The sequence below is a fragment of the Acinonyx jubatus genome, chromosome D2 (genome assembly GCF_027475565.1).
Source record: "Acinonyx jubatus isolate Ajub_Pintada_27869175 chromosome D2, VMU_Ajub_asm_v1.0, whole genome shotgun sequence".
Taxonomy (NCBI): domain Eukaryota; kingdom Metazoa; phylum Chordata; class Mammalia; order Carnivora; family Felidae; genus Acinonyx; species Acinonyx jubatus.
Genome location: NC_069393.1, coordinates 7,648,312 through 7,674,462, shown reverse-complemented (window position 1 = coordinate 7,674,462; position 26,151 = coordinate 7,648,312). Strand labels below are relative to the sequence as shown.

Sequence of the window (26,151 nt, the reverse complement as noted above, 5' to 3'; positions counted from 1 at the left end):
TCAAACTCACGAACCGCGAGATCATGACCTGAGCCAAAGTCAGGCATTTAACTAACTGAGCCACCCAGGTACCCCTTAAGGCATAACCTTTAAAATGTAAATGTAAAAAGGCAAAAAGTTATTATTCATAACATCGAAACTTCCCAGATTAATTACTTGAGGGTTTACTGTTTATTTTTTAAGTGTTCTAATAATTCAATTAAAAAAACAGGCAGAAAACATGAAGACATTTTCCAAAGAGGACATAGAGATGGCAATAGTCAACAGACACATGAAAAGATGCCCAACATCACTTATCATCAGGGAAACGCAAATCAAAACTATAATGAGATATCACCTTACACCTGTCAGAATGGCTAAAATCAACAATACAAGAACAGGTGTTGGCGAGGAGGTGGGGAAAGGAGAACCCTCTTGTACTGTTGGTGGGAATGTAAACTGGTACAGCCACTATGGAACACAATATGGAGGTTGCTCAAAAGTTAAAAACAGAACTACCCCGTGATCAAGCAATTGCACTACTAGGTGTTTACCAAAGAACACAAAAATCCTAATTCAAAGGATATATGATATGTACCCCAATGTTTACAGCAGCATTAGCAACAATAGCCAAATTATGGAAACAGCCCAAGTGTCCACTGACTGATGAATGGGTAAAAAAGAAAAGATAAAGACACACACACACACACACACACACACACACACACACACACAAGGGAATATTATTCAACCATAAAAAAAAGAATGAAATCTTGCCATGATGTGGATGGAGCTAGACAGTATTATGCTAAGTGTAATAAGTCAGCCAGAGAAAGACAAATATGATATGATTTCACTCATATGTGGAATTTAAGAAAAAGAACAAATGAGCAAAGGGGAAAAAAGAGAGGCAAACCAAGAAACAGACTCGACTACAGAGAACAAAGTGATGGTCACCAGAGGGGAGACAGGTGGGGGGATGGTTAAATAGACAATGGGGACTAAGAAGTGTGCTCGCTGTGATGAGCACACAGTGTTGCACAGAAGTGTTGAATCACTATATTGTACACCTAAAACTAATATTATACTGTATGTTACCTAACTGGAATTTAAATAAAAACTTAAAAAAAAATGTTCTAGCTACAAATCCAGTATCATCTTCCGTAAGCTATTTTCAAATGAAGAACTTCAGAAGTACAAAATAGTAAAAAGTACTATAATAAACACCCATGTTGCAATAACCAGCTAAAAAATAAATTATTATATACAGAGTTAAAGCCAGCTAGGAATCCAGCCCTGATTGTATTCTGCTTGTTCCCATGAAGAAGGACTAACCATTCGGCTGAACTTAGTGTTTATTATTCAAGTGCATTTTTTTTAGAATTTTACTACATATGTCTATTTTCTAATACTAATTACAGACTTGTTTATCATATAGTAACATGACGTGAATAAATGGCATCCTCTTCTGTGTCTCTATCTGCAATTTGATTTTCATTTTTGCTCAACATTATGTTCTTGGGGTTTATTTTTGTTGGTATTTAGGTTTATAGTTTCACTACATATATATAAAGTTGTTTAAATATACTACTACAATTTAATTATCAATTTCCCTACTGACAATTTCCCTACTGAGACCTTTTGTTTGTATGTTTTTAAAATAAATTTTTTTCAGCAGTTTCAGGTTCACAAAAAATGGATCAGCAAGTACAAAAGGTTCCCATATGGCCCTCCACCACCCCCCCCATCCCTACCAACACAGACAACCTCCCCACACCACAGTTGTCCATTTGCTACAATTGGTGAATCCACACTGACATATCGTTATCATTCAAAGTGCACAGTTTACATTGGAGTTCGCTATTGCTGCTGTATATTCCATGGGTTTTGAAAAATATCCAATGACATGAATCCACCATTACAGCATCATACAGAGCATCCTCTGTGCTCCACCTATTCATCCTAGTTTCCTAACACCTTGGCAACCACTAACTTGATGACCTCCACAGTTGCGCCATTTGCAGAATGTCATCTAGTTTGAATCTTACGGTGCGTAACCTTTTCGGATTGGCTTTTCACTTAGTAATAGGTCTGTAAGGTTTCCATGTCTTTTCATGGCTCAATACCTCCTTTCTTTTTAGCGCTACTATTCCATTTTCTGGATGGACTACCGTTTGTATATCTACTCATCTACTGACATCTGAATTGCTTCCAGGTTTCGGTAACGATGAATAAAGCCACTACAAACATCTGTGTGCAGATTTTCATGTGGATATAAATTTTCAGCTCATCTGGGTAAATACCATGGAGCACAACTGCTCAATTGTATGGTTAAGAGGATGTTTCGTTTTACAAGAATCTGACAAATTGTCCTCCAAATTGGCTCTTTCATTTTGCATCTTCACCCATAACAAATGAGAATTCCTGTTGCTTCACATCCTTGCCAGCATTTGGTGTTTTCGGGGTTTGGATTTCACCATTTTAACAGGTGAATGATGGTCTTTTGATTGCTTTTGCTATTAGAAAAATGTTGTAATGAAAATGTGTGTATACATATTTTCATGAGGCTATGTGCAAGAGTTGGTCTAGGCCAGGTATATTTCTTGGAGTGTATTTGCCAGGTCCTAGATAGTATCATCTTAAACCAACATTTAGGTCTAATGTCGGTATAATTATTTTAATTAATACAAAAAGGTCTAAAATAATTAGTTGTAAAATTGCTCTCCAAAGTGGTTGTGTCCATTTATACTCCTAACAGGATTATATGAAAATTTCCACTGATCTGTATCTTTTCCAGCATTTGACACTGCTAAACTTTACCAACTTTTGCCAATTTCATGCACAAGAACTGGAATGTTCTTAATTTGTACATCCCTGATTATGATCTTCAGCATCTTTTTAAATATTTGGAAGCAATCTGAGTTTTCTTTTCCATGAACTACTTCTTCAAACCTTGTGAACATTTTTGTACTTGAATATTCTTTCTTCTTTATTAATTGGTAGGAGTTCCTTATATACTCCGAATAGTAGTGTCTTACCAGTTTTATATAAACATGTTAAAAATAATCTCTACCATCTGCGGCTTTTTTCTAAATGGCTTCTGTTGACATGCAGTAGTCTTTAATTTTAATGTAATCAAATATATACTTATCCGGCTTCATGGCTTTGCCTTTTTGGATTTTTAAAACATCAGCTTTACTGAGATATAATTCAGTGCAATAAAATTTGCCACTTCTAAGTATACAATTTAATGAGCTCAATACTTGTCTACAGCCATGTAACTGTGACCTCAACCATAAAAAAAAAATCATTTCCATATATTTCATGGAATAAAAATGTCTTCATGTCTCCATAATAAATTCCCACCTCCTTCCTCCAGCCCTTGCCAACCACTGATCTGCTTTTTGTCACTGAAGCTTTGTCTTCCTATAATTTCATACGAGTGGAATCATTCAGTATGTAGTCTTTAGTGTCTTGCTTCTGACACTTAATGCTCTTGAGATGCACCTGTGTTGTTGCAGAGATTAAAAGTTCTGTTCTTTGTATTGCTAAATGGTAACGCTTTATCAGTTCGTGGAAATTTGGGTTGTTTATAAATAACACCGCTCCAAACATAGGAGTCTAAGAGTTTGGGTAGAAACGTGGGTACACAACTCAGATAAATAGCTGGGAACGGTACATAAATTCACGCTTTAAAATTGCCAACCTGTTTCCTAAATGTGCCATTTTGCATTGTCATCCACACTGGAAGGAGAAAACTGCTCTTGGTATCATCAACTCTTGGTACTATGTGTCCATTCAATTTCAGCCATTTTACTGGTTTGCAGTGATACACCACTGTGGTTTTAATAGGCACTACCCTAATAACTAATGGTGTTGATCATCTTTTCATGTGCTTACTTGCCTCCTTCATGAACATGTTTTTCAATTTCAGCGCAACATTTAAACGACTTGAAGTTCTCCAAAGGTGTTCTACGCATACCCGTTGGATCTTCCCATTGCTCTGCCCCTCAGCTACACTTGATATGGTTTGTCACTTTGTTCCCACCAAAAAGGCGCTCCTCCCTTGGCCTTTTGACTCTGAACTAGCCTGTCCTCTTGTTAGCACTCTCCTCGTTGTCCTTGTTCTCCCCTTCTTGACCATCTTCAAGTTCATTCATAGCTCAGTATTCTTCCCTTTCTGCACAGGACACAATTATATTCATCACCAATCCAAGCCCTACAACTACACTAGGGCCTGCTTCTAGCGTATCTCAGCTCTGAAATCTTTCCTGACAAGCCAGCTTATAGTGGTCTTTCCCTTATTTGATGTTCTATAGAACCTGCCACTATTACTAACTGATTCACAGTACATCTGATTAAACAAATCTCTTATGGGGCACCTGGGTGCCTCAGTCAGTTGACTTCTGGCTGAGGTCATGATCCCAGAGTCATGGGATCGATCCCTGCATCAGGCTCTGTCCACATGCAGCGTGGATTAAGAGTCTCTCTCTTTCTCCCTCTGCCCCTCTCCCCGACTCGTGCTCTCAAAAGAAAAGAAAACAAAACAAAACAAAAGAGAAGAAAAAATAAATAAATCTGTTATGTTGTTCTCTGGCTATTTTAGGTTTCTTTTCTTCCCCTCCAGTGGGAGCCTGATTACATTTTTCAAGAAAGAGGATATTTTAATAGTAAAATACATGCTAAGCATTTTATAAGTAATATTGCCTGACCTATAATTTAAACAAAATAAATAGAAATATAATCTCAAGTTCTTTATCACTTACTATAAAACAATATGTGAAATAAAGAAATTTCTATGCCAAGATAGTTATTCTGCCAAAAAAAAAAAGAAAATCCTAGCATTTCATTCTGTATCAACTTTGTCAACAACAACAATTTATATTTTTTAGTTATGTATGAGCGTGCTGACAAAGATGCTCTTTGTATGAGCAAAGATGCTCAAAGATTCATTCTTTACAGAAAGTAGTAAATTAATTATTCCTGCAATGCACTGTACCAAATCCATTATCAATCTGTACAGGATTAAGCTTTATTATAATCACAAGTATGAATATTTACCCTGGTAAATCAAAGCCATTAAATTAATTCCTTAAGGAGGACACAGTCTACGCATTCTTTAGAAGGTACAGCAGGACTAAAAAAGCCAAACAAACTGGTGAACTGTCAAAATAGATACATCAATATTAATTAAGCCATTGGTCCAAAGGAAAGAACAGAATCAGTAAAAATCAACTACCATTCATTGATCATCTACTTCCTTCAGAGATGTGTTATGTGCCTGAAACACAAGATAAAGGAGATACTCTCTGCCTGAAGGTGTTTTAATGATTATTATTTCACAGTAATTTGAAAAAGTAAATGTACAGAGACATGTGATTTAGCAGCAAGAGGTATAGTAGAAGGAATGCATTTTGCTTGACAGAGAAAGAAGGACAGGAGGATGGGGGGAAAAGAGGGGAAGAGGGGAGAGCATGAGAGGAGAGAGTTACTTTTGCAGGGAGGAGGAGGGTGCATCAGAAACGCAGGAAAGTGTTACAAAGGAAGACCTATTTGGACAGTGGCCTAAAGGATGAGAAGGCTTCCTTCAAGGGAAGCATTGAGCAAGGGTGTTCCAGGAGCAGAGCGAACTAAGCATACACAAGGGCATGCCTTCTTCCAGTAAACTCAGTCAGGCTCGTTCATGCCTCCAGGGAAGGTTATACAGGTCTGAATATACACATCGGTGAGTAGTGACAAAGAGTTGCTCCTTGGCCAAACTCTTACAGGCCCCTCAGAACCCTCTTTTCGACTAGGCCTCAACACTGGCCTATAAAAACTACACTCTCAACAAAAATGATTTTGTCCATCCTCTCCCCTCCACACTGGAAGACTTAATCACTAACACAGTTTCTAATAGCTCAAGGCAATACCCCTAGGATGACCCTTGCCACCCTTAAACAGCCTGTCTGAGCAAGCTCAAGACTCCCAAAAGAATTTATATTTTGCTCTAGTCGACACCTGGCACTAGGACCTACTACCCTTTCTCAGAGCATTTACTGAAAAGCCTTTACAACTGTGAATCCTTCCTCTGTCCCTTTGGGATATACCTATATCTCCCGCAACTCAAGAGTGCCTTTCTTGAAAACCTGAAAGCCATTCCTTGAAATGTAATCATCAGGAAGGACAGGGCCTCTGTTCCCCTGTCTCCCCAGAAGAGAATCCTAACTTCAATAACTGCCAGCTAGTAGATACAGCTGGACTAAACAGCATTTACCTTGACCATTCGTTCATTATTTTTCACTTCCCTTTACTCTACCAAGCCCTCATCTTCCCCCCTTCCTTACCCCCTCATTCTTCCTGTAACAGACCAAGTGGCCTCTGCACAAATCAAAATTGAGTTCAGTTCCCACTGGACCTCCTTCCCCACTGCAGTAGTAGGTTACTGATTAAAATCTGTCCTTATCATGTTAACCAGTGTCTGGCTTTGATTGCCTCTGATCGTAGCAAAGCTTGGAATAACACAGTCCATTGTTCTGCAGCTTTCAGGAGCGGTCTTTATCTTTCAAATACAGTTGCACAGGTTACTTGGCATTTGAAGGCCTGCCTCAACCCCCACAAAAACACTTAGGAATTCTTCTTCACAGACAAATGCCTCTCCTCCTCTTCCTTTGTCCTCATCCTCCTTGTGAAATGCTTCTTTCCACATCACACTGTATTTATGGATACTCCTATTTTACTCCTTTATTCCCTTATTCATATGTCAAACATACTCATTAACTCTTCATCACCATCTGTCAAGAAGTCCACTCACACTCCATGCCTCTGCCTTCATAAAACTTCGCTCATGCTTCCAGCCAGAAGCACTCCCTTTCCAAATTTTAGGAGAGTGCGAGGACATTTAACCTGCAGACAGAACATTTTTCTTCCATCATATCTTTGATTGTCACCCCTGTTGTATTTGTTGTAGCTTCTCCGTTAGGAATATAATGTTTTCCATGTGTTATATCAGGCATAGACACACTACAGGCCATGGACCAGATCTGGCTCTGTTTTTGTTTCTGCACAGCCCTTGAGCAAAAAGTGGCTTCAATATTTTTTAATGGTTGAAAAAAGAATCACAAGAATAACATTTTATGACACAAAATTAATAGAAACCTTAACTTAAGTGCCCGTCAGTATAGTTTTTATGGAACACAACCATGTTATATACTGTCTATGGCTGTTCTTGTGCTACAGTGTCATGGGTGAGTAGATGTAAGAAAGTCCTTTCACCCACAAAGCCTAAAGTATTTACTATTTGGCTTTTTACAGAAAAAGTGGGTCAACACCTAGGGGAGATCATCATCTGCTACAGTTGTGTCCACTCCAGTGATGGCTAAACCAGACTTTCAGATCTAGAAGGTAAAACAGTGTACAAGACCCTACTGCACTTTCCAGTTTCTTCACAGGCATTCATTTCATTCAGCTCTGTGTCTGCTCATGCTGTTCCCCTCTTCTGCATATGCCTTCGGTACTTTATTCGTGAGGACTAAGAAGGCAATGGGTCATCACCAGCTTCGTGTCTACCAACACCCACACCATTTGGCCAGGAGTGTGAATTTGGTGATGGAGTCATTGGAGGGCACACAACATTGCTTTTCACTTTCCTTGTGAGCACAGCCCCTTGAGCAAAGGCACACAGGCTCCTTAGGTGGATTACAGCATCTGCCCACCTTTCTACGGTGTTTGCAGTGAACCTGTGTGTGTCAGACGCGAACTCCAGGTAGGTTTTTATCCAACAGGTTCCATCTACCTTATAATTAGTGAATATCTCTCCCAGATTTTAGACTGTTTTCCAGTGTCAGATGTCCATATGTTCTCAAGTTTTCATTTCATTTCAAGAAACACAATGGGGGATGCTTGGATGGCTCAGTCAGTTGAGCATCTGACTTCGGCTCAGATCACGATCTCATGGACTATGAGTTCAGGCCCTGCGTTGGGCTCTGTGCTGACAGCTCAGAGTCTGGAGCCTGCTTCAGATTCGTGTCTCCCTCTCTCTCTCTGCTCCTCCCCCACTCATCCTCTCCCTCTCCCTCTCTCTCAAAAACAAATAAACATTAAACATTTTTAAAATAAATTTAAAAAAACATAATGGGAATTTTTTACTATAATGAGAATTGTTTAAAAACTTACAAATATTCCCAGAATGAGTCTTTACCTCATAAGACAATGCATCACTACTGTATTATTCACGTATCCCCTAGCATGTTGCCTCCTTGAGGGATTTCAATTACATCATCTTTGTCCTTTTGTATCACCACCCTTTCTTAACTGGGCAGCATCAATGTATATGTGAGACACTAAGGATAACTATTTCCACACAACTTACAAATTGTAAGTTAACAAATAGTTCCCCTCTGGCCATGATCTGCCAAAAACTGTTAGGCATCTTCTCCTAATGTTTCTGTTCTAGCAAAACTTTGTGTAAGTATGCGATCGTTGATCGTTCATTCTTTATAAACCAGATGTTCAAAATGAGGATGTTTCCCTTCTGCCACACCTACCATCTACTTTGTTTTCCTCTTAACGTATTGGCAAAGAAATGATTATATGACCAAAGCAGGATGATTCTGAGAAACAAGTATGACTACTGGTCATGTATATTCCTTCCCAAGCACACTGGCCTTTTTCCTTCCTTCTGCCCAAAATAAAATTTTCTGAAAATCACAATAAAGTAAATAGAACAAAAAAACAATAATGCTAATATTTATTTTCCCTTAATTCTTGTATTAAAGGAGAATTCTTGTATTAATTGTATTACTTCAATTAATTTCAAAAGAAACACATTGACAAACTACCATATTTAAACTACCAAACTACCATGGTTAAAATATTTCACAAACTTGGGGTGCCTGGCTGGCTCAGTCAGTCGGGCGTCCGACTTCGGCTCAGGTCATGATTTCACGGTTGGTGGGTTCAAGCCCCGCGTCGGGCTCTGTGCTGACAGCTCAGAGCCTGGAGCCTGTTTCGGATTCTGTGTCTCCCTCTCTCTCTCTCTGCCCCTCCCCAACTCATGCTCTGTTTGCCTCAAAAATAAATACATATAAAAAACTTTTTTTTAATATTTCATAAACTTTATTTTTAAAGTGAATCTTTCTTACATCATCCAGAATTTATTCCATACTGACATTTTTATTATTCAAAATTTCTCACTTGAATAAGAAGAGTAGTTCATCTGGAATATCACAACTATTATGCATCATTAATATCCTAATGCATTATTTATGATGGTGAATAATATCCTGGAATGAGAAGTCACTGACGATAAAATATTGCTCTATCATGTTCCATTAAGGGAAGAAATACTTTTAATTAAAGTGATGCCACAGAAATTGGAAGAAATGGAAAGAGCTCTTGATATTGTTCTATCTACAGGGCTCAACTTGCTTTTTGGAAGCCTGATAAAAACAAACAGTGTTGTTTTATACATGCAGTAGATATGGACCAGTCTTGGAAATCCAGAATCACTGAAGTGTTAGGCTGAAACAGATTTTAAAAATTCTTCTCTCTCTCCTGAGTCCACAAAAAGTAACACCAGAAAACTAAGCTTGTAGCAATAAGATCATTATATAAGAATTCTTTTTAATTTTTTTAATGTTTTTATTTATTTTTGAGAGAGAGAAAGAGCATGAGTCGGGGAAGGGCAGAGAGTGAGAGAGGGAGACACAGAATCTGAATCAGGCTCCAGGCTCTGAGCTGTCAGCACAGAGCCCGGCGTGGGTCTTGAACTTGTAAACCACAAGATCACGTCCTGAGCCAAGGTCGGACACTCAACCGACTGAGCCACACAGGCCTGCCAAGAATCTTTTTTTTAAATGAATTTTCCCTTTTGGGAGACTTTATTGATAAAACACTGGCCCCAAACTACTACTGATCCCTTTTCTAACTTAAGGTAAACTTGAATTTGTATTCACACATGTGTAGATTGCATGTGCCTATGAGGTATCACTCCAGACATGTACGTATATGCTTCAGTATACTTTCGAACGGGTCAATATATAGAGAGGCTATTGATACCTTCATTTTATGACCAGCTATTTTATGGATTTCTCTCCTCACCCATCCTGCAGTTTTTCCACTGGTTCTCTTGCAATTCTTAGACTCTACCACCAATCGTCGGCAATGATCTCTTCCTATCCAAACTTAAGTTTCTATGTCTAATTACATCGGCTCAAACCTACAATACACGCTTGCACAAGAGAGATACTGACCATCCTTCTCTAACTTCTACCTAATTCTGATCATGAGCATTTCCCTGTAAATAAAGCGCTCACTTTTTAATTGAATTTCATAATTTAATTATTTACAATTTAATTATTTACAAGTGTTTGTAAATAATGTTTGTGAGCTATCCATCAATTCTTACTTTATAAATTTCTGAAACATACACTCTGAATTTTGTTAATGACTTTTCCCTATCTTCAGAGATATCCAAAGGATTTTTCTCCTTAGGACAACTGACATGAAGAATATTATTAATGATTTTTTTTTTTACGGGGGGGGGGGGGGGAGGGTACTGAGCCACTCTTGGATTCCTAGAATAAACCACTGGGTCATAATGCACATTTTAATGCAACATTGGTTTCTTTATTTTTTTATTGTTTTTTAATGTTTATTTATTTTTGAGAGAAAGAGAGAGATACAGAGTGTGAGTGGAGAAGGGGCAGAGAGAGAGAGGGAGACACAGAATCCAAAACAGGTTCCAGGCCCTGAGCTGTCAGCACAGAGCCTCATGCAGGGCCCGAACCCACAGACTGCGAGATCATGACCTGAGCCAAAGTCAGACGCTTAACTGACTGAGCCACGTAGGTGTCTCAACATTGGTTTCTTTAAAAAAATATTTTATTTCAGATTTCTGTATCAATATTCGTAAGTGAAATTGATCCATTGTTTTCCAAAATAATTTTTTAAGATTTTGGAATCCGTGTTATACTTACTTGAAATAAACGGGAAGTTTTCTTTCTTTTCTTATGTTTTGGAATAATTTAAGTAGTATAGGTAAGTAGGGATTATCTGACTCGGCGCATTTCTTGTCAGGAAATTCTTTTACTGCCTTATTTTATTCAATAATTAGTCTGCTCAGACTTTCTGTGCTAAATTTAATTTTTTCCTAGAAAATGATTCATTTCATGAAGATTTTCAAATCCACCTGCATATAATTGAGCAAATGGTCTCTTATGATTTAATTTCCTCTGTTTTGATCATTATCCCCCTCCTTCCTTTATGTAACTTTTAATATTTGAATATTTGTGCTGTTTTTCTTTGTATTGATTGGATTAATTAGCGGTTTGCCTGTTGATTTTTTCAAAGAACCAATTTTTAAATTAACTCATCCATTTCCTTCTTACTCTGTTAATTGTATCCTATCGCTTTCTTTTGCTTACTTTATTTTCTAGTTTTTAGGTGGTTGTTGAAGTCATTTGTAGGTTTCTTTTCTTTCATTTTCATTAATTTATAGATTTAATGCTAAAATTCTTATCCTCAGAACTTCCTCAGCTGTGTCTCACATATTCTACATGTCACAATATCATGTATTCATTTTCACTATGTTCAAGAAATTCTTCAATTTTTATTTGAGGCTCCTACCTTCACTCAACATTTATTTAATAGTGTGGCTTTTTAACTCTTAGGTAGAAGGGACTTTGTGGGGATTTGTCTTTTTCTTTGAAAAATTACTTCTGGTTTTATTTCTGTAGAGTCATGTTTGTATTACTGCTGCTCTTTGCAATTCACTGTGGTTCTCTTTATGTGACCTAAGATATGGTCAATATTCTTTAGTGGTTTTTTTTTAATTTTTTTTATGTTTATTTATTTTTTGAGAGAGAGACAGAGAGAATGAGCAGGGGAGGGGCTGAGAGAGACCGGGAGACAGAATCTGAAGCAGGCTCCAGGCTCCGAGCTGTCCAGCACAGAGCCCGACATGGGGCTCGAACTCATGGACCATGAGATCATGACCTGAGAAGAAGTCGGACGCTTAACAGACTGAGCCACCCAGGCACCCCAATATACTTTACTGTTTTATGTGAACCTTTTGAGAATGTGTACTCTCGGGACACCTGGGCGGCTCAGTCAGTCAAGCATCCCACTTTGGCTCAGATCATAATCTCATGATTCGTGGCATGGAGCCCTGCACTGGGCTGCGCACCCACAATGCAAAAGTCTGCTTGGGACTCTCTCTCCCCGTCTCTCTCTGCCCCTCCTCCACTCGTGCTCGTGCGTGCTCTCTCTCAAAAATAAATAAAATTTTTAAAAATGTATACTCTCTGAGGTTCAGATTTTGACAAGTCTTTATAAGGTCGACCTCATCAACCTTTTCTATGAAGCATTTTACTTATTTTTTCCACTTGAAATGTGTTATATCTCCTATTAGTACTGAGTTTCTCTTTCCTCTTGGCACCTGTAGTTTCTGGTTTCAGGAAGTGGTTTCTGTTACTGGGTGCATACACCTACTTCGTCTTCATTGTGAAGCATACCCCTTAACATTGGTTAGACAGCCTTCTTTGTCTCTTTTCAAGGTTTTTGGTCTCAATTACACCTGGTCAGAAAGTTGAGAAAGTCACTTTATTTTTACTTGTGCTTCTTAGTATACCCCTGTCCAACCTTTTATCTGTACTTTCTTTATCTGTTTTAGTATACAAAATGTCATATTTGGCTATGTTAATCAACCTGAAAATCTTAAGTTCTTCTTATTTCAATAGGTTAAGTCCACTTACAGCTATTGATATGGAAGTTTAATATAATTTTTATAAAGTCTCCCCATTTTTCTCCGTGTTTTGGTCGTATACCAACTTCACAGTGTCAAGCATGGGACCACTACATGTGATGCTCTCTCCTTCAAATCATCTGGAGTCTCGGCTTCCTGAGTTGCTTCTTGAGCACGTTGCTTGCTCACAACCAGTCCTCATGCCGGAGTATCTACTGGAGCTCATTCTCCAGTAAATTCCTAAGGAAGGGCTCATGGAAACAATATCCCTAATTTTTTCCATATTCATAGCAGTTTGTTTATAGCTTTTCCACAAAAAGTCAGTTTGGCTGGAATCCTTGACTCCTATTTCCTTTCCTTGAGTTTCTTAAGCATTGGTGTTAACAAATCTGATGACACGTGACCTCCTTTCCTTTAAAAGTGACTTATCCTTTGCCTGGATTCAACAAATTTTTTTCTTTACCTTTAATTAATATACTTTATGAGAATACCTGTCTTTTACAACAAAGAAATTGATTTTCCAAAGTATGCACCATGCTTTGCGACGTGTAGTTTCAAGCAAGCATTCCTGAGTTTTGGTATTTGCCAGGATCTTTTAGTACATTAGACATTCTTCTAAGATGTTCTGTTGTGCTTTTTTGAATAGACATTTTTTTTACAGCAGATTTAGGTTCACAGCAAAACTGAGTGAAAGGTACAAAGATTTGCCCATACACTCTCTGCCTGCATAGCCTCCCCCATTATTAACACCCCCCACCAGAGTGCTTGGGACATTTGTTATGACAGATGAGACTACACTGATGCATCTAATCATCCAAAGTCCATAGTTTACATTAGGTTCCACTCTCGGTGCTGTGAATTTTATGAATTTTGACAAATGTATAATGACATATATTCATCACTATACTATCATACAGAATAGTTTCGCTGTCTTAAAAATTCTCCATGCTCCACCTATCCATCCCTCCCTTCCTTCCTAACCCTTGGCAACTACTGAACTTTGCACTGGCTCTAGAGCTTTCTCTTTTCCAGAATGTCATATAGCAGGAATCCTACAGTATGTAGGTTTTCATATTGGCTTCTTTCACTCAGTAATATGCATTCAAGTTTCCACCATGTCCTTTTGTGGCTTGAGAGTTCATTTTCTCTTAGTGATGAATACTATTCCATCATCTGTATATACCACAGTTTATACTGTTCATTTACTGAAGCACACCTTGACTGCTTCCAAGTTTTGGCAATGATGAATAAAGTTTCTATAAACATCCATGTGCAACTTTTTGCATGGCCGTTAAGTTTTCAACTCCTTTGGGTAAATACCAAGGAGTACCATTCCTGGATCATGGTAAGGTCATAATTAGTTTGGTAAGAAGCTGCCAACCTGTCTTTCAACATGGCTGAATCATTCTCCATCGTCACCAACCAGAAATGAGAATCCCCGTTGCTCCACATCCCCACCATCATTTGGTGGTGTCAGTGTTCTGGAATCTGGCCAATCTAATAGAGTTAGTGGTACCTCATTGTTTTCATTGTCACTGCCCTGATGACATATCATTTGGAGCAATTTTTCATGTGCTTATTTGTCATGTGGATATCTTCTTTGGTGAGGAGTCCGTTAAGGTGTTCGGCCCATTTTTTAATCCATTTGTTTGCTTTCTTACTTCTGACTTTTAGGAGTTCTTTCGATATTTTAGGTAACAATCCTTCATCAGATGTGTCTTTTGCAAGTTTTTTCTCCCAGCCTGAGGCTTATCTTCTCATTCTTATGACACTATTTTTCCTCAGAGCACATGTTTCTAACTTTAATGAAGTCCAGCTTACCAATTTACTCTTTTATGGGTTGTGCTTTTGGCGTTATATGAAAAAGGCATCACCATACCCAACATTCCCTAGGTTTTCTACTATGTCATTTTCTAGGATTTTGTAGTTTTACATTTTAAAATCTGTGATCCATTTTGAGTTAATTTTTGTGAAGAGTATAATGTCTCTGTCTAGATTTACTTTTTTTTTTTTAATTAAGATGTCCAGTTATTCCAGCACCTCTTATTGGGAAAGACTATTTTCCCTCCATTGTATTACTTTTGCTCCTTTGTCAAAAATCAGTTGAGTATATTTGTAAGTCTACTCCTGGACCCTCTATTCTATTCCACTGATCTACTGGTATATTCTTTCACCAATACCACACTGTCTTTAATATTGTGGCTTTATAAGGAAACTTTGTTTTCTCCTTCAATATTACGCTATTCTGGGTCTTTTGCCTCTCCAAATAAACTTCAAAACAGTCTGTCAATATCTGCAAAATAACGTGCTAGGATTCTGATAGGGATTGCATTAAATCTATAAATCAAGTTAGACAGAACTAACATTTTTGAGTCTTCCTATTCATGAACATAGAATATCTCCCCATTTATTTAGTTCTTCCTTGATATCTTTCATCTGAGTTTTTATTGTGGATCTTATGGTATTTTGTTAGGTTTATACCTAGGGTTTTTTTTGTTTTTTTGTTTTTTTTTTTTTTGCATTCTAATATAAATGGTATTGTGTTTAAATTTCAAACTCTACTTGTTCACTGATGGTACATAGGAAAGCAATTGAGTTTTGTATATTAGAATTGTATCCTGCAACCTTGCTATAATTTATTAATACTAGAAGGTTTTAGTTGATTCTTTCAGATTTTCTACATAGATGAAAAGATCATCTGCAGTTTTAGTTCTTCCTTCCCCAGCTGTATGCCTTTTTTTTATCTTTCTTGTCTTATTGCATTGGCTAGGACTTCCAGGATAATGTTGAAAATCAGGGGTGACAGGGGACATCTTTGGCTTGTTACTGATCTTAGTGGGAAAACTTCAACTTTCTCACTATTAAGATGTTAGCTATAGGTTTTCTATACATAGTTCTTGTGAAGTTGAGAAAGTTTCCCTCTATTCCTCTTTACTGAGAGTTTTTATCATGAATAGGTGTTGGGTTTTGTCAAAGGCTATTCCTGAGCCTATTAATATGATTGTATGACTTTTCATTTTTTTCTCAGTTGATGTGATGTTATACGAGTTGATTTTTGAATCTGAACCAGCCTTTCTCACCTGGGATAAACCCTATGTGGTGATAGCATATAATTCTTTTTACACGCTGTTGGATTCAATTTGCTAATATTTTGTTAAGGATTTTTGCATTTGTTTATGAGAGGTATTTACCTTCAGGGTTTTTTTTCCCTAGTAATGTGTTTGTCTGGTTTTGATTTTAGAATAATTTTGGCTTCAGAGAATGAGTTAGGAAATATTTCTTTTGCTTCTGAAAGAGATTATAGTTAACTGGTCTAGTTTCTTCTTTAAATGCTTGATGGTTTAAATGACTTAAATTCACCATTCATCTGGCCCTGCTGCTTTTAGTATGGAAAGTTATCAATTGTTGATTCAATTTAATACCTATAAGCCTATTCAGGTTGTCTATATCTTCTTGTGTGAATTTTGGCAGATTGTGTCTTTCAAGGGATTTGTCCATTCCCCCAATATATCAAATTTTGGGGCAGAGAATTATAGTATTACTTTATTATCTATTTAATGTCTGTGGGATCTATAGTGATGTCTCTTATTTTTGATATTTGTAATTTGTATTCTCCTTTTTTCTTAATTAGCCTGGCCAGAAACTTACTAATTTTATTGCTCTGTTCAATGAATACAGCTTTTTAAAATTGATTTTGATTTTCTGTTTTCAATTTTATTGATTTCTGCTCTAATTCTTTTCATTTCTTTTCTTACACTTACTTTGGATTTAATTTGTTCTTCTCTTTCATGGAAGTTTAGATTATTGATTTTAGATCTTCCTCTTTTTTAATAGATGCACTCAGTCCTTTAAATTTCTTTAAATTTCTAAACATTGCTTTTGCTGCATCCCACAAATTTGGTAAGTTGTGTTTTCATTTTAATTTAGTTCAAAATATTTTTAAATTTATCTTAAGATTTATTAACCAAGTGTTATTTAAAGGCGTTACTTAATCTCCAAGTATTTTGAGATTTTTCAACCTTTCTGTTTTAATTCACTTGTTGTCTAAGATCAGACATTGCATGATCTCTGTTCTTTTAAATTTGTTAAGTTGTACGTTATGGCCCAGAATATGGTCTATCTTGGTCAATGGGTCATATGAGCTTGAGAAAAATATGCATTCTGCTACCGTTGCATAAAGTATTCCATACATACCCATGACATCCAGTTGATGGATAGTGTTGTGTGGTTCAACTATGCCCTTACTAATTTTCTGCCTTTTGGATCTCCCCATTTCTGATAAAGGAGGACAGAAGTCTCCAACTATTACAGTGGATTCATCTATTGTTCCTTGTAGTTCTATTAGTTTCTTCCTCACATACTTTGGTGCTCTGTTGTTACACGCATACATGTTAAGGATTGTTATGTCTTCTTAGAAAATTGATTCCTTTATAATCATATAATGCCCTTCTTTCCCCCTGATAATTTTCCTTACCCAAAAGGCTGCTATTCCTACTTTTTCAATTATTTTTAGCATGATATAGCTTTCTCCATCCACTTACTTTTAATCTATGTGTCTTTATATTTAAGGTGGGTTTCTTGCAGGCAAGAAATAGTTGGGTGTCATCTTTGACCCACTCTGACAATCTCAGTCTTTTAATTCGTGCATTCAGACCGTTGATGTTCAAAGTAATTCTTGACACAGTTGGATTAAGATCTACATATTTGTTTCTGTTTTCTATTTGTTGCCCTTATTCTTTGCTCTACTTTTGTCTTCCATTCTTTTTCTGCCTTCGGTGACTTTAATTGAATATTTCATATGATTTTATTTTCTCTCCATTCTTCACATATAAGTTATACTTTTTTTCTTTTTTAGACAGAGAGTGTGAGCAGAGGAGGGGGGAATGGGAGGGGTGAGAGAGAGAGAGAGAGAGAGAAAGAGAGAGACAGAGAGACAGAAAGAGAGAGAGAGAATCTTAAGCTGGCTCCACGCTCAGTGCAGAACCCAACACGGGGCTCAATCCCATGACTTTGGGATCATGACATGAGCTGAAAGTAAAAGTCAAATGCTCAACCAACTGAGCCACCCAGGCATTCCCCACCTTCTTTTTTTTCTTTTTACTTTTTTAAAGTGGTTTTCTTAGAGTTTGCAATATACATTTACAACCAATCTGAGTCCACTTTCAAACAACATTATATTTGCTATTCCATGGATAGTGAAAGTCCCTTTTAACAAAACAATCCTAATTCATTCCTCATCCTTTGTAGAAATGCTATTATTCATTTCACTTACACATAAGCATACATAGGCAAATACAGTGTTGCTGTTACTATTTTGAACAAACTTTTATCTATTATATCAATTAAGAATAAGAAAAATAAAAAAACTTTAATTTTACCTTCACCAGTGCTTCCTTCCTTCCTTTATGTAAACTCAAGTTTCTGAGCTTCCTTCTTGCTGAAGAATTTCTTTCAATGTTTCCTATAAGCCAGGTCTACTGGCAAAAAATTTCTTCAATTTTTGTCTGAGAAAGTCATTTCTTCTTCACTTCTAAAGGGCAATTTTGCAGGATACAGAATTCTAGGTTGATAGCTTTTCCCTCCCAACATTTTAAATATTTCACTTTATTCCCTTCTTTCTTGCATAGTTTCCAAAAAATTGGATGCAATTCTTATCTTTGCCCTTTTACAGGTATAAAGTGTTTCTTCCTCTGGCTTCTTTCAGGATGTTTTCTTTATCTTTAATTTTCTGTACCTTGAAAATGATATGCCTACGTGTAGTGGGGTTTTTGCATTCACTCTTTTTGGCGTTGTCTTAACTTCTTGGACCTGTGGTTAGATATTGTAGAATAACTTGCAGAAATTCTCAGTCATTATTATTTCAAATATTTCTTCTATTCCTTTCATCATGGTTCTAGAATTTTTTGGTAGTTGTCCTACAGTTCTTGGGTATTCTGTCCTTTTTTTTTTTTTTAACGTTTTTATTTTTGAGAGACAGAGAGAGACAGCAGCAGGGGCAGAGAGAGAGAGAGAGAGAGAGAGAGAGAGAGAGAGAGAGAAGAGACACACAATCTGAAGCAGACTCCAGGCTCCAAGCTGTCAGCACAGAGCCCAATGCGGGGCTCGAACTCACGAACTGAGATCATGACCTGAAGAGAAGTTGAATGCTCAACTCACTGAGCCACCCAGGCGCCCCTGTCCTGTTTTTTTCCAATCCAACTTTTTTCTTTGCTTTTCAGTTTTGGAGGTTTCTATGGAGATATCCTCAAACTCACAGATTCTTTGCTCAGCCGAGTCCAGTCTAATAATAAGCCCATCAAAGGCATTCGTAATTTCCGTCAGTGTTTTTCTGCTCCAGCATTTCTTTTTTTCCTTCTTTGAATTCCATCTCTCTGCTTGCATTGCCCATCTGTTCTTGCAGGCTGTCTATTTTATGAACTGGAGCCTTTAGCATATTAATCATAGTTGTTTTAAATTCCTGGTCTGGTAATTCCAACACTGCTGCCATATCGGAGTCTGGTTCTGATCCCTGTTCTGTCCCTTCCAAATGTGTTTACTGCCTTTCAGTACTTGGGTTGTTTGTTTGTTTGTTTGTTTTTTCTTGAGAGCCACACAGGAGGTACTGGGTAAAGGGAATTGCTGTAAACAAGCCTTTAGTAACGTGCTGGTAAGGTACGGGAAGAGGAAGTGTTTTCTGGTTCTGTTGTTAGGTCTCAGTCTTTCAGTGAGCCTGTTCTTCTGGACTGCGAATTTCACAAGTTTCTCAGTATTCCCCCCTCTTAGGCGGCACGGGATGGCTAAGGTGGGCTGGAGTCGGGAATTTCCTTTCCCCTGGGTAGGTCAGTCACTGACATAATTGCAGCAGGTAGAGTTCTGGTAAAACAAGTTCTCCAGAGGGCATATCTTGTTAAAAACATCATCCTCTGGAATATCTCAAAACGGTTCTTTTTCCCTCTCCCTGGCAGAAGCACCAGGGAATTTTCCTCCAATGTTCACGGTGAGAACCGGGGGGAGCCCCAGGAGGGAAAACTCCCAAAAGTGTGGGGCCCCGGGATTTTCTAAGGCTTAGAGCCATCCACACGGAGCCCCCGGCGATTCATCAGTTCAGTTCAGGTTGTCCCATCAGGCACCGGTTCCTTAGAGGTCAGTGCTCACGTGAGCTGTGATTCTGTGCACCTGCCTGTCGCTCTCTCCGATTTGGGGGCAGAAGTTTGCCCTGTGACCTCACTGCCTCACGGGTCTAAGAAGCGTTGTTGGTTTTTCAGTTTGCCCAGCTTTTTACTTATTGTTAGGACAGAGTGGCAACTGCCAAGCATCTTACGTGCTGGGCAAGAACCTGGAAGCCCCTCAGGTGCTTTCATCTCTTTCCTCTAGTTTTGGGTTTTGTTTTGTTTTTTTAACAGGTTTTCACTTTTCCCTCTTCTGTTACTCTTAAGGCATTACCATGGGTTTATACGCTCTGGTGTCCTTTCCAAAAGTTAGTGTGTCTGTGATTTACAATTCAGTCCTGTGATCTTTCAGCTCTTTTCAAATCTTTCTCTTCTCTACTCACCTTTTTTCTGAGTTTATAATCTATGCTGTTGTCTCTGAATTTCTTTAGTTCATTTTGAAACATCATGTAACAGTTTTAAGTCTGGTGGACCTGACTTAAAATTATTCTGCTCTTTATTCTGTCTCTTTAACATATAAAAGCATATATATCTATATATATATATATATATATCTGCATATATACCTGTATATATATATAATATATAAAAGGTAACTTCAAATAACTATGTAAAGAAATATAAACTAGATTACTCCACCCATTATTATAAATTACACATAATTATATATGTATATATACACACATATGGTTTTATATAAAGTATAGTTATATGTATATATATATATACATATATATATAACATATATCTTTATATAAATACAAATATATAAATTACATGTAACTTATATAATTATGTGTTTATATAACTGTTTTACATATAGCATAATTTTATGTACATGACATAAATGGTATAATTACACATATAATATATGTGTGCACTATACATTTATGCGTATATGTATATATAATGTAATTTATATACAATTTATATATAAAATAATTTATATGTAAATATTTATATATTTAAATATATGAATATAGTATATATCAATATATCATATATTTCTATATTAAATATAAAAATAATTCTATAAAAGAACATATATGAAATAAATAACATATAGAAATATTTTTATATATTTATAAATATATAATAAAAAGAGAGACACCAACCAGGAGCAGAATTATGTCTACAGGTAACAAAAACATTTCAGAAAAACAGATAAGGCTGGAAGGAGCTTCTTTGGACAAAAGGAGAATGGGTCAGCTTCTCTAGCGGCACGGCTCTAGGAAACTTGTTCTTCTGTTTTTACCCAGTATTTAAAACACAGCCTTTCTTTTCTGAGATCTGGTGGCTGTTTCCCTCCCTCCCTTTTACCTGATCCCTGTCTGTACTTTGCCCCTATCACCCTGCTCAATCCATATTTGATTCTCAAAAGCTTATTCTCAAAGTAAGGCTTGTCTGAGGGTGCCTGGATGCTCAGTCAGTTAGGCATCTGACTTCGGCTCAGGTCATGAACTCACAGTCCATGAGTTCAAGCCCCGCATCGGGCTCTGTGCTAACAGCTTGGAGCCTGGAACCTGCTTTGGATTCCGGGTCTCCCTCTCTTTCTACCTCTCCCTGCTTGTGCCTTGTCTTTCCCTGTCTCTCAAAAATAAATAAACAGTAAAAAAATATTTATTAAAAAAAACATAAGGCCTATCTGGAAGGGGTTTTACTAGATTAGCTTCCAAAGTCATGGGCCAAGATTGCTCCAGAAATACCCGTTCTTACCATATCTCCTTTGCTCCCTCTTGGTTTCAGCTGCTGTTTCCACACTGGCCCACTATGCTCTCCATGAGTACTTGTAACTGATTTTCGGACACGACAGAAATGGTGCTGTCTTTCCTCCACTTCCTGTCATTCATGTCCCAACACATATGGGGGGATAACGTGTCACCTAGTAACGTGTCACTGTGTTGTGTGTGTACGTGAAGTTCTGCTCTCTTCCAAGCTCTGCCTACTTTTACGTAAAGACTCGCAGAGATGAAACCCTCTGCCTCTCTGAGAGCTTCTCATTTCCCCTCAAACTGAATGAGAGCAGGTGGGTCTATCTCAAAGTGACTGGGTTCCTAAAAGCAAAAGCCTGACTTCTCAATCGTAAAATAAAGAAAATGAAAAGTCATTTATATAAAGAATGTGCAGTAAATATCCGTGATTCTAATTTAGGAATGACTAAACTGAGGTAGCATCAGATGTGACGTTTGCATGTTCTTCAGGAAAACCTATGCTGCAGTTACGAGCCATTCTCTTTCAGGCAGAAATCAGCATGGAGAGAGATCCTAGCAGCATGAAACAGTCTTCTGGAAAAGAAAGCCCTGTCTTTGATTAAAAGATTCTGCAGCTTAAGACATTTCTGGGATCATTTCCAGGAACGCATATATAATTTACAGTGACTGACTCCTTGCTCACTGCCAATGATAACTTTGTTCTCTCCACTTTTATAATCAATACAGGAGACAACAAACTCGAGAGGGGGAAAATGGACCGTCTCCCATTTTCCACCAATGAAAGTCAAAACCAGATACATCTGCACAAACCACATCTGTACCCAGGCTTACATACTTTAAACACGAACGGAGATCCAGAGCTTTGACTCCATTATTACTGAAAGTTAAAAGTCTATAAAAAATATAATTGGCCTAAGATCAGCGGTCTCCCCTCAAACTTAATGGTCCACTAAGTTTTGTGGATCACTTACTAGGTCAAGGCACTGTGCTCGTTACCGAGCAGTTAAGAGTTAAGAAAATAAATCAATACGCTCTGGTCCTCAGGGAATTCAGAAGCTGGTCTATGTGTCTGGGAGCATACATACATATGGATATAGTCAGGGAGAGAAAGTGGTGCAGATATTATACAGAATGAATCCCACTGGGCAACAAAACAGAAGTATAAACAAAGCACTTAAGAAGCACAGAGAAGAGAATTCAGGAACTTGGGAAAAAGCAGCCCAGAATAAGGACTATTTGAAATAGCTCTTGAAAGACAAGCAGGATTTCAGCAGGCAGAAAAGTACAGGAAAGATATACGAAAACAAAGGCAAATGGAAACATGGGGAAAAAAAACAAAACAAAAACCTGACATTGTAGCAGGTTTTCAAGTAAGACTGTACTTATGTTGTAAGAACTTAAGGGGCGCCTGGGTGGCTCAGTTGGCTTGGTATCTGACTTTGGTTCAGATCATGATCTCACCGCGTGTAAGCTTGAGCCCCGCATCAGGCTCTGTGCTGACAGCTCAGAGCCTGGGCCTGCTTCAGATTCTGTGTCTCCCTCTCTCTGCCCCTCCCCTGCTTACATTCTGTTTCTCTCTCTCTCTCTCTCTCTCTCTCTCTCTCTCTGTCTCTCTCTCTCTCTGTCAAAAATAAATAAACATTAAGAAAGATTTAAAAAAAAGAAGTTAAAGAAAAAAGTTCAAATTGGTTTATTGGACTTCAATTGCTACTTCATTCTATGCTTGATGAACAACCTCAGTATCTCATCCTTCAGGCAAATTTTCAAATACACGAGCGAGCGAAGAATAAAACAAAATGACAATAAAAAAAGGTTCAGGCGGTCAGTTCACTAGGTCATCAGTTAACAATGAGATAGTTAAGCATGCCTCCGAGGAAGTAACCAGTTTAAATGGATTAGTGCCCTGACTGCCACATGAGATGCCCACTACCGAGTAGGAAGCATTCATTTTTGGTGCTGGAAACCAGCTCTTACGTTAAAGGAACAAGAAAACAATAGCCAGTACTGTGTTCCACACAAGGGAAAAATCAAGAACCAGCTAACTAAATGGTGTGCCTGGTTCCAGCCACTACAAAATAGCAGAAACCACAGGGAACATCCTAAATGTTAAAATGCTTAATATTTTCTTTTTAAGAAGAACATTTTTCACGACTGACAAGTGTCACAGTCATTAATACAAAGAGAATGCTGAATAAACACTTGTAAAATTAAAACAGATCTAAGTAACAGGGGCACCTGGGTGGCTCAGTCGGTTAAGCATCCAACTCTTGGTTTCAGCTCAGGTCATGGTGTCATGGTTCATGAGTTCAAGCCCCGCATCCAGTTCTGTGTTGACAGCATGGAGCCTGCTTGGGATTCTGTCTCCCTCTCTCTCCGCCCCTCCCCTGCTCACTCTCTCTTTCTCAAAAATAAATAAATAAACATTTAAAAATAAGTAAATAAATCTATGGAGAGCTATAAAATGCATCATGATCACGTTTTGTTACTGACTATTAAAATGGTAGTAAAGTTACTAACATTTAATTATTATAATTCAATTATAATTTAATAATTATAATAATTGTAATTTATTATTATTATTATCAACGAATCATGTGTACACAGTGCTCAGTATTATTTCACAGAATTATAATTATTTCACCAGAGAAGTGCTGTGGTATAAAGGAAAGAATGAAGCATTTGAAGTCAAATGGCCAAGGTCAAAGCATGGAAGAATCGTTCCTGACACTGTTTTGTCAAGGCCCGGCGAGCATCTTAGGCATGGGACCCGGCCTCTGTTAGCTTTCCAAATCCTCCCCTGTGCAGTGAATTTGAGAGCAACAGCCATGCACACTCTTACCACAACAATGGAGTAAGACTGCCCGTCAAAGGGTTCTGGATGTCAGGAAGTAATACGCAAAAAACGACTACACCGACCAATTTCTGGTTGACTTCCCACCCACGAGACATCTTCATTTCCTCTTTCCCTTACTCGACACAACCTAATCTTTCAGCACATGGTGCGAGTCCCCAAAGCAAGTTCTCAATCTGCCCCTCCAGATCCCTCACCATTTCTGTGGTCCGAAGACCCAGCAGCTCCCGTCCAGACTTCCACAGACACCTTCCAACCATCTCCCTGCTTCCATGCTTGCTCTCTCAACACCCTCCAATCCCCACGAGAGCCAGGATGATCTTGGCAATGTCTACATCAGATCGCATCACTCACCTGCTCCAATGGCCTCCCTTCATCCCAGGGAGAAACCTCAGCTCCTGGCTGTGGCCTGGAAGGCCTTCCACGACCGGGCCCCATTGACAACTCCTCTTCCTAACCAGGGGCCCCTGCATCACCTGGTTCCTCTTTCTGGAATGTTTCAGAGTACTTAGTACTGCTTACTCTCTCACTTCACTCCAAACTGCTCAAATGTCACTGCCTCAGCAAGCCTTCCCCAAATACCCTTTGTGAAAGGGGGAGTCCCTGCCCCATTAATCTCTACCCTATTACTCCGCTTTCTCCATAGTGCTTCATTTTGAAATCACACCACTTATTTACTCGTTTACTTGTCCGCGAGGATATAAACACCACGACGGGGGCAAGGGCTTTGCCTGATTCTTGCCAACAATCCTATCTGACTTCCTTACAAAGAGTGGGGGTCCAGCTAGAAACTTGCTTCGTGAAGAGTCAAAACATCTTCCACACCCCCTCTCGTTTATTCTGCTCCACAGGCAATTACAGAGGGCCCGTCAATAACTTGACTGCCATGAGTAAAACCCCAATATCTGAACAGCCTCCCAGGGCTTTATCCCACCTTGGAATTCGAAGTAGACTCCAGGAAGCAAAGTCTGTTGCCAAACCCTTCCGCTGCCAAGCACAGTTTCTGTTGTTCTTTGTGGATGGTCGCGGTGCACTGTAGGACCACTTCATCATCCTGCAAAAAGAGAAAAAGGAGAAAAAGTTAGAGATCTGACATGACGAGGTGGTCTAACTCAGATCTTGGACACTATTACTTTAGTGCATATTAAAAAGCAGAGACAAAGGGAACAACAACTCGCCAAAAAGACCCACAAGTCAATCCCTAGAGAATGTCTACTTGTAAAAAAAGGTAACGGGGCAGCAGGAGAAAGAGGGTGCAGCCACTCAACTCAGCCAACAGTTCTCTCACTCTCATTGCTGATCCCCAGAGGCAACCCACATGAGGAAAGGTAAAATACAAAATTTCCACGTTAGCACTCTTACACGCCGCTTTAATCATCCAAATTACAAAGAAATTTCCTGACACACGCCTAGGACATCACGAATCATCAAGAACGACATGGGTTCCAACAGCAGGCACACACATCGCTCCAAAACCAGCAGAGGAAAACAGGTCAAGAACGGACCAACCCAGAAAGTCACCCCAGTTCATCCACACACCGGCTACTTGTCCACGTTTGAAAGGACCCCTGGTTGCTTAGAAATGGACAGAGAGAGGATTTGCTAGTTCAGTCCTGTGAAACCCAACACTGACTTCCAATTAACTAAGCAGCCTTACAGGACAAGTTATACAAGGGGGAAGATGGTAAATGGGACGACTCCGTGTAGGCAACATGAGGACTGCAAGAAACACAGGCC

General features: G+C 38.4%; 1 protein-coding gene across 7 annotated transcripts in view; it reads right to left on the bottom strand.

The window, feature by feature from the left end:
- Nucleotides 1–26,151, bottom strand: part of RYR2 (ryanodine receptor 2) — a 749,501-nt gene that overhangs the window by 522,086 nt on the left and 201,264 nt on the right. For all 7 annotated transcript variants that reach the window (XM_053207799.1, XM_053207801.1, XM_053207802.1 and 4 more), the window contains exon 2: nucleotides 25,349–25,468. In XM_053207799.1, coding sequence (XP_053063774.1) covers nucleotides 25,349–25,468 — 120 coding nt within the window. The remainder of the gene's footprint in view (nucleotides 1–25,348; nucleotides 25,469–26,151) is intronic.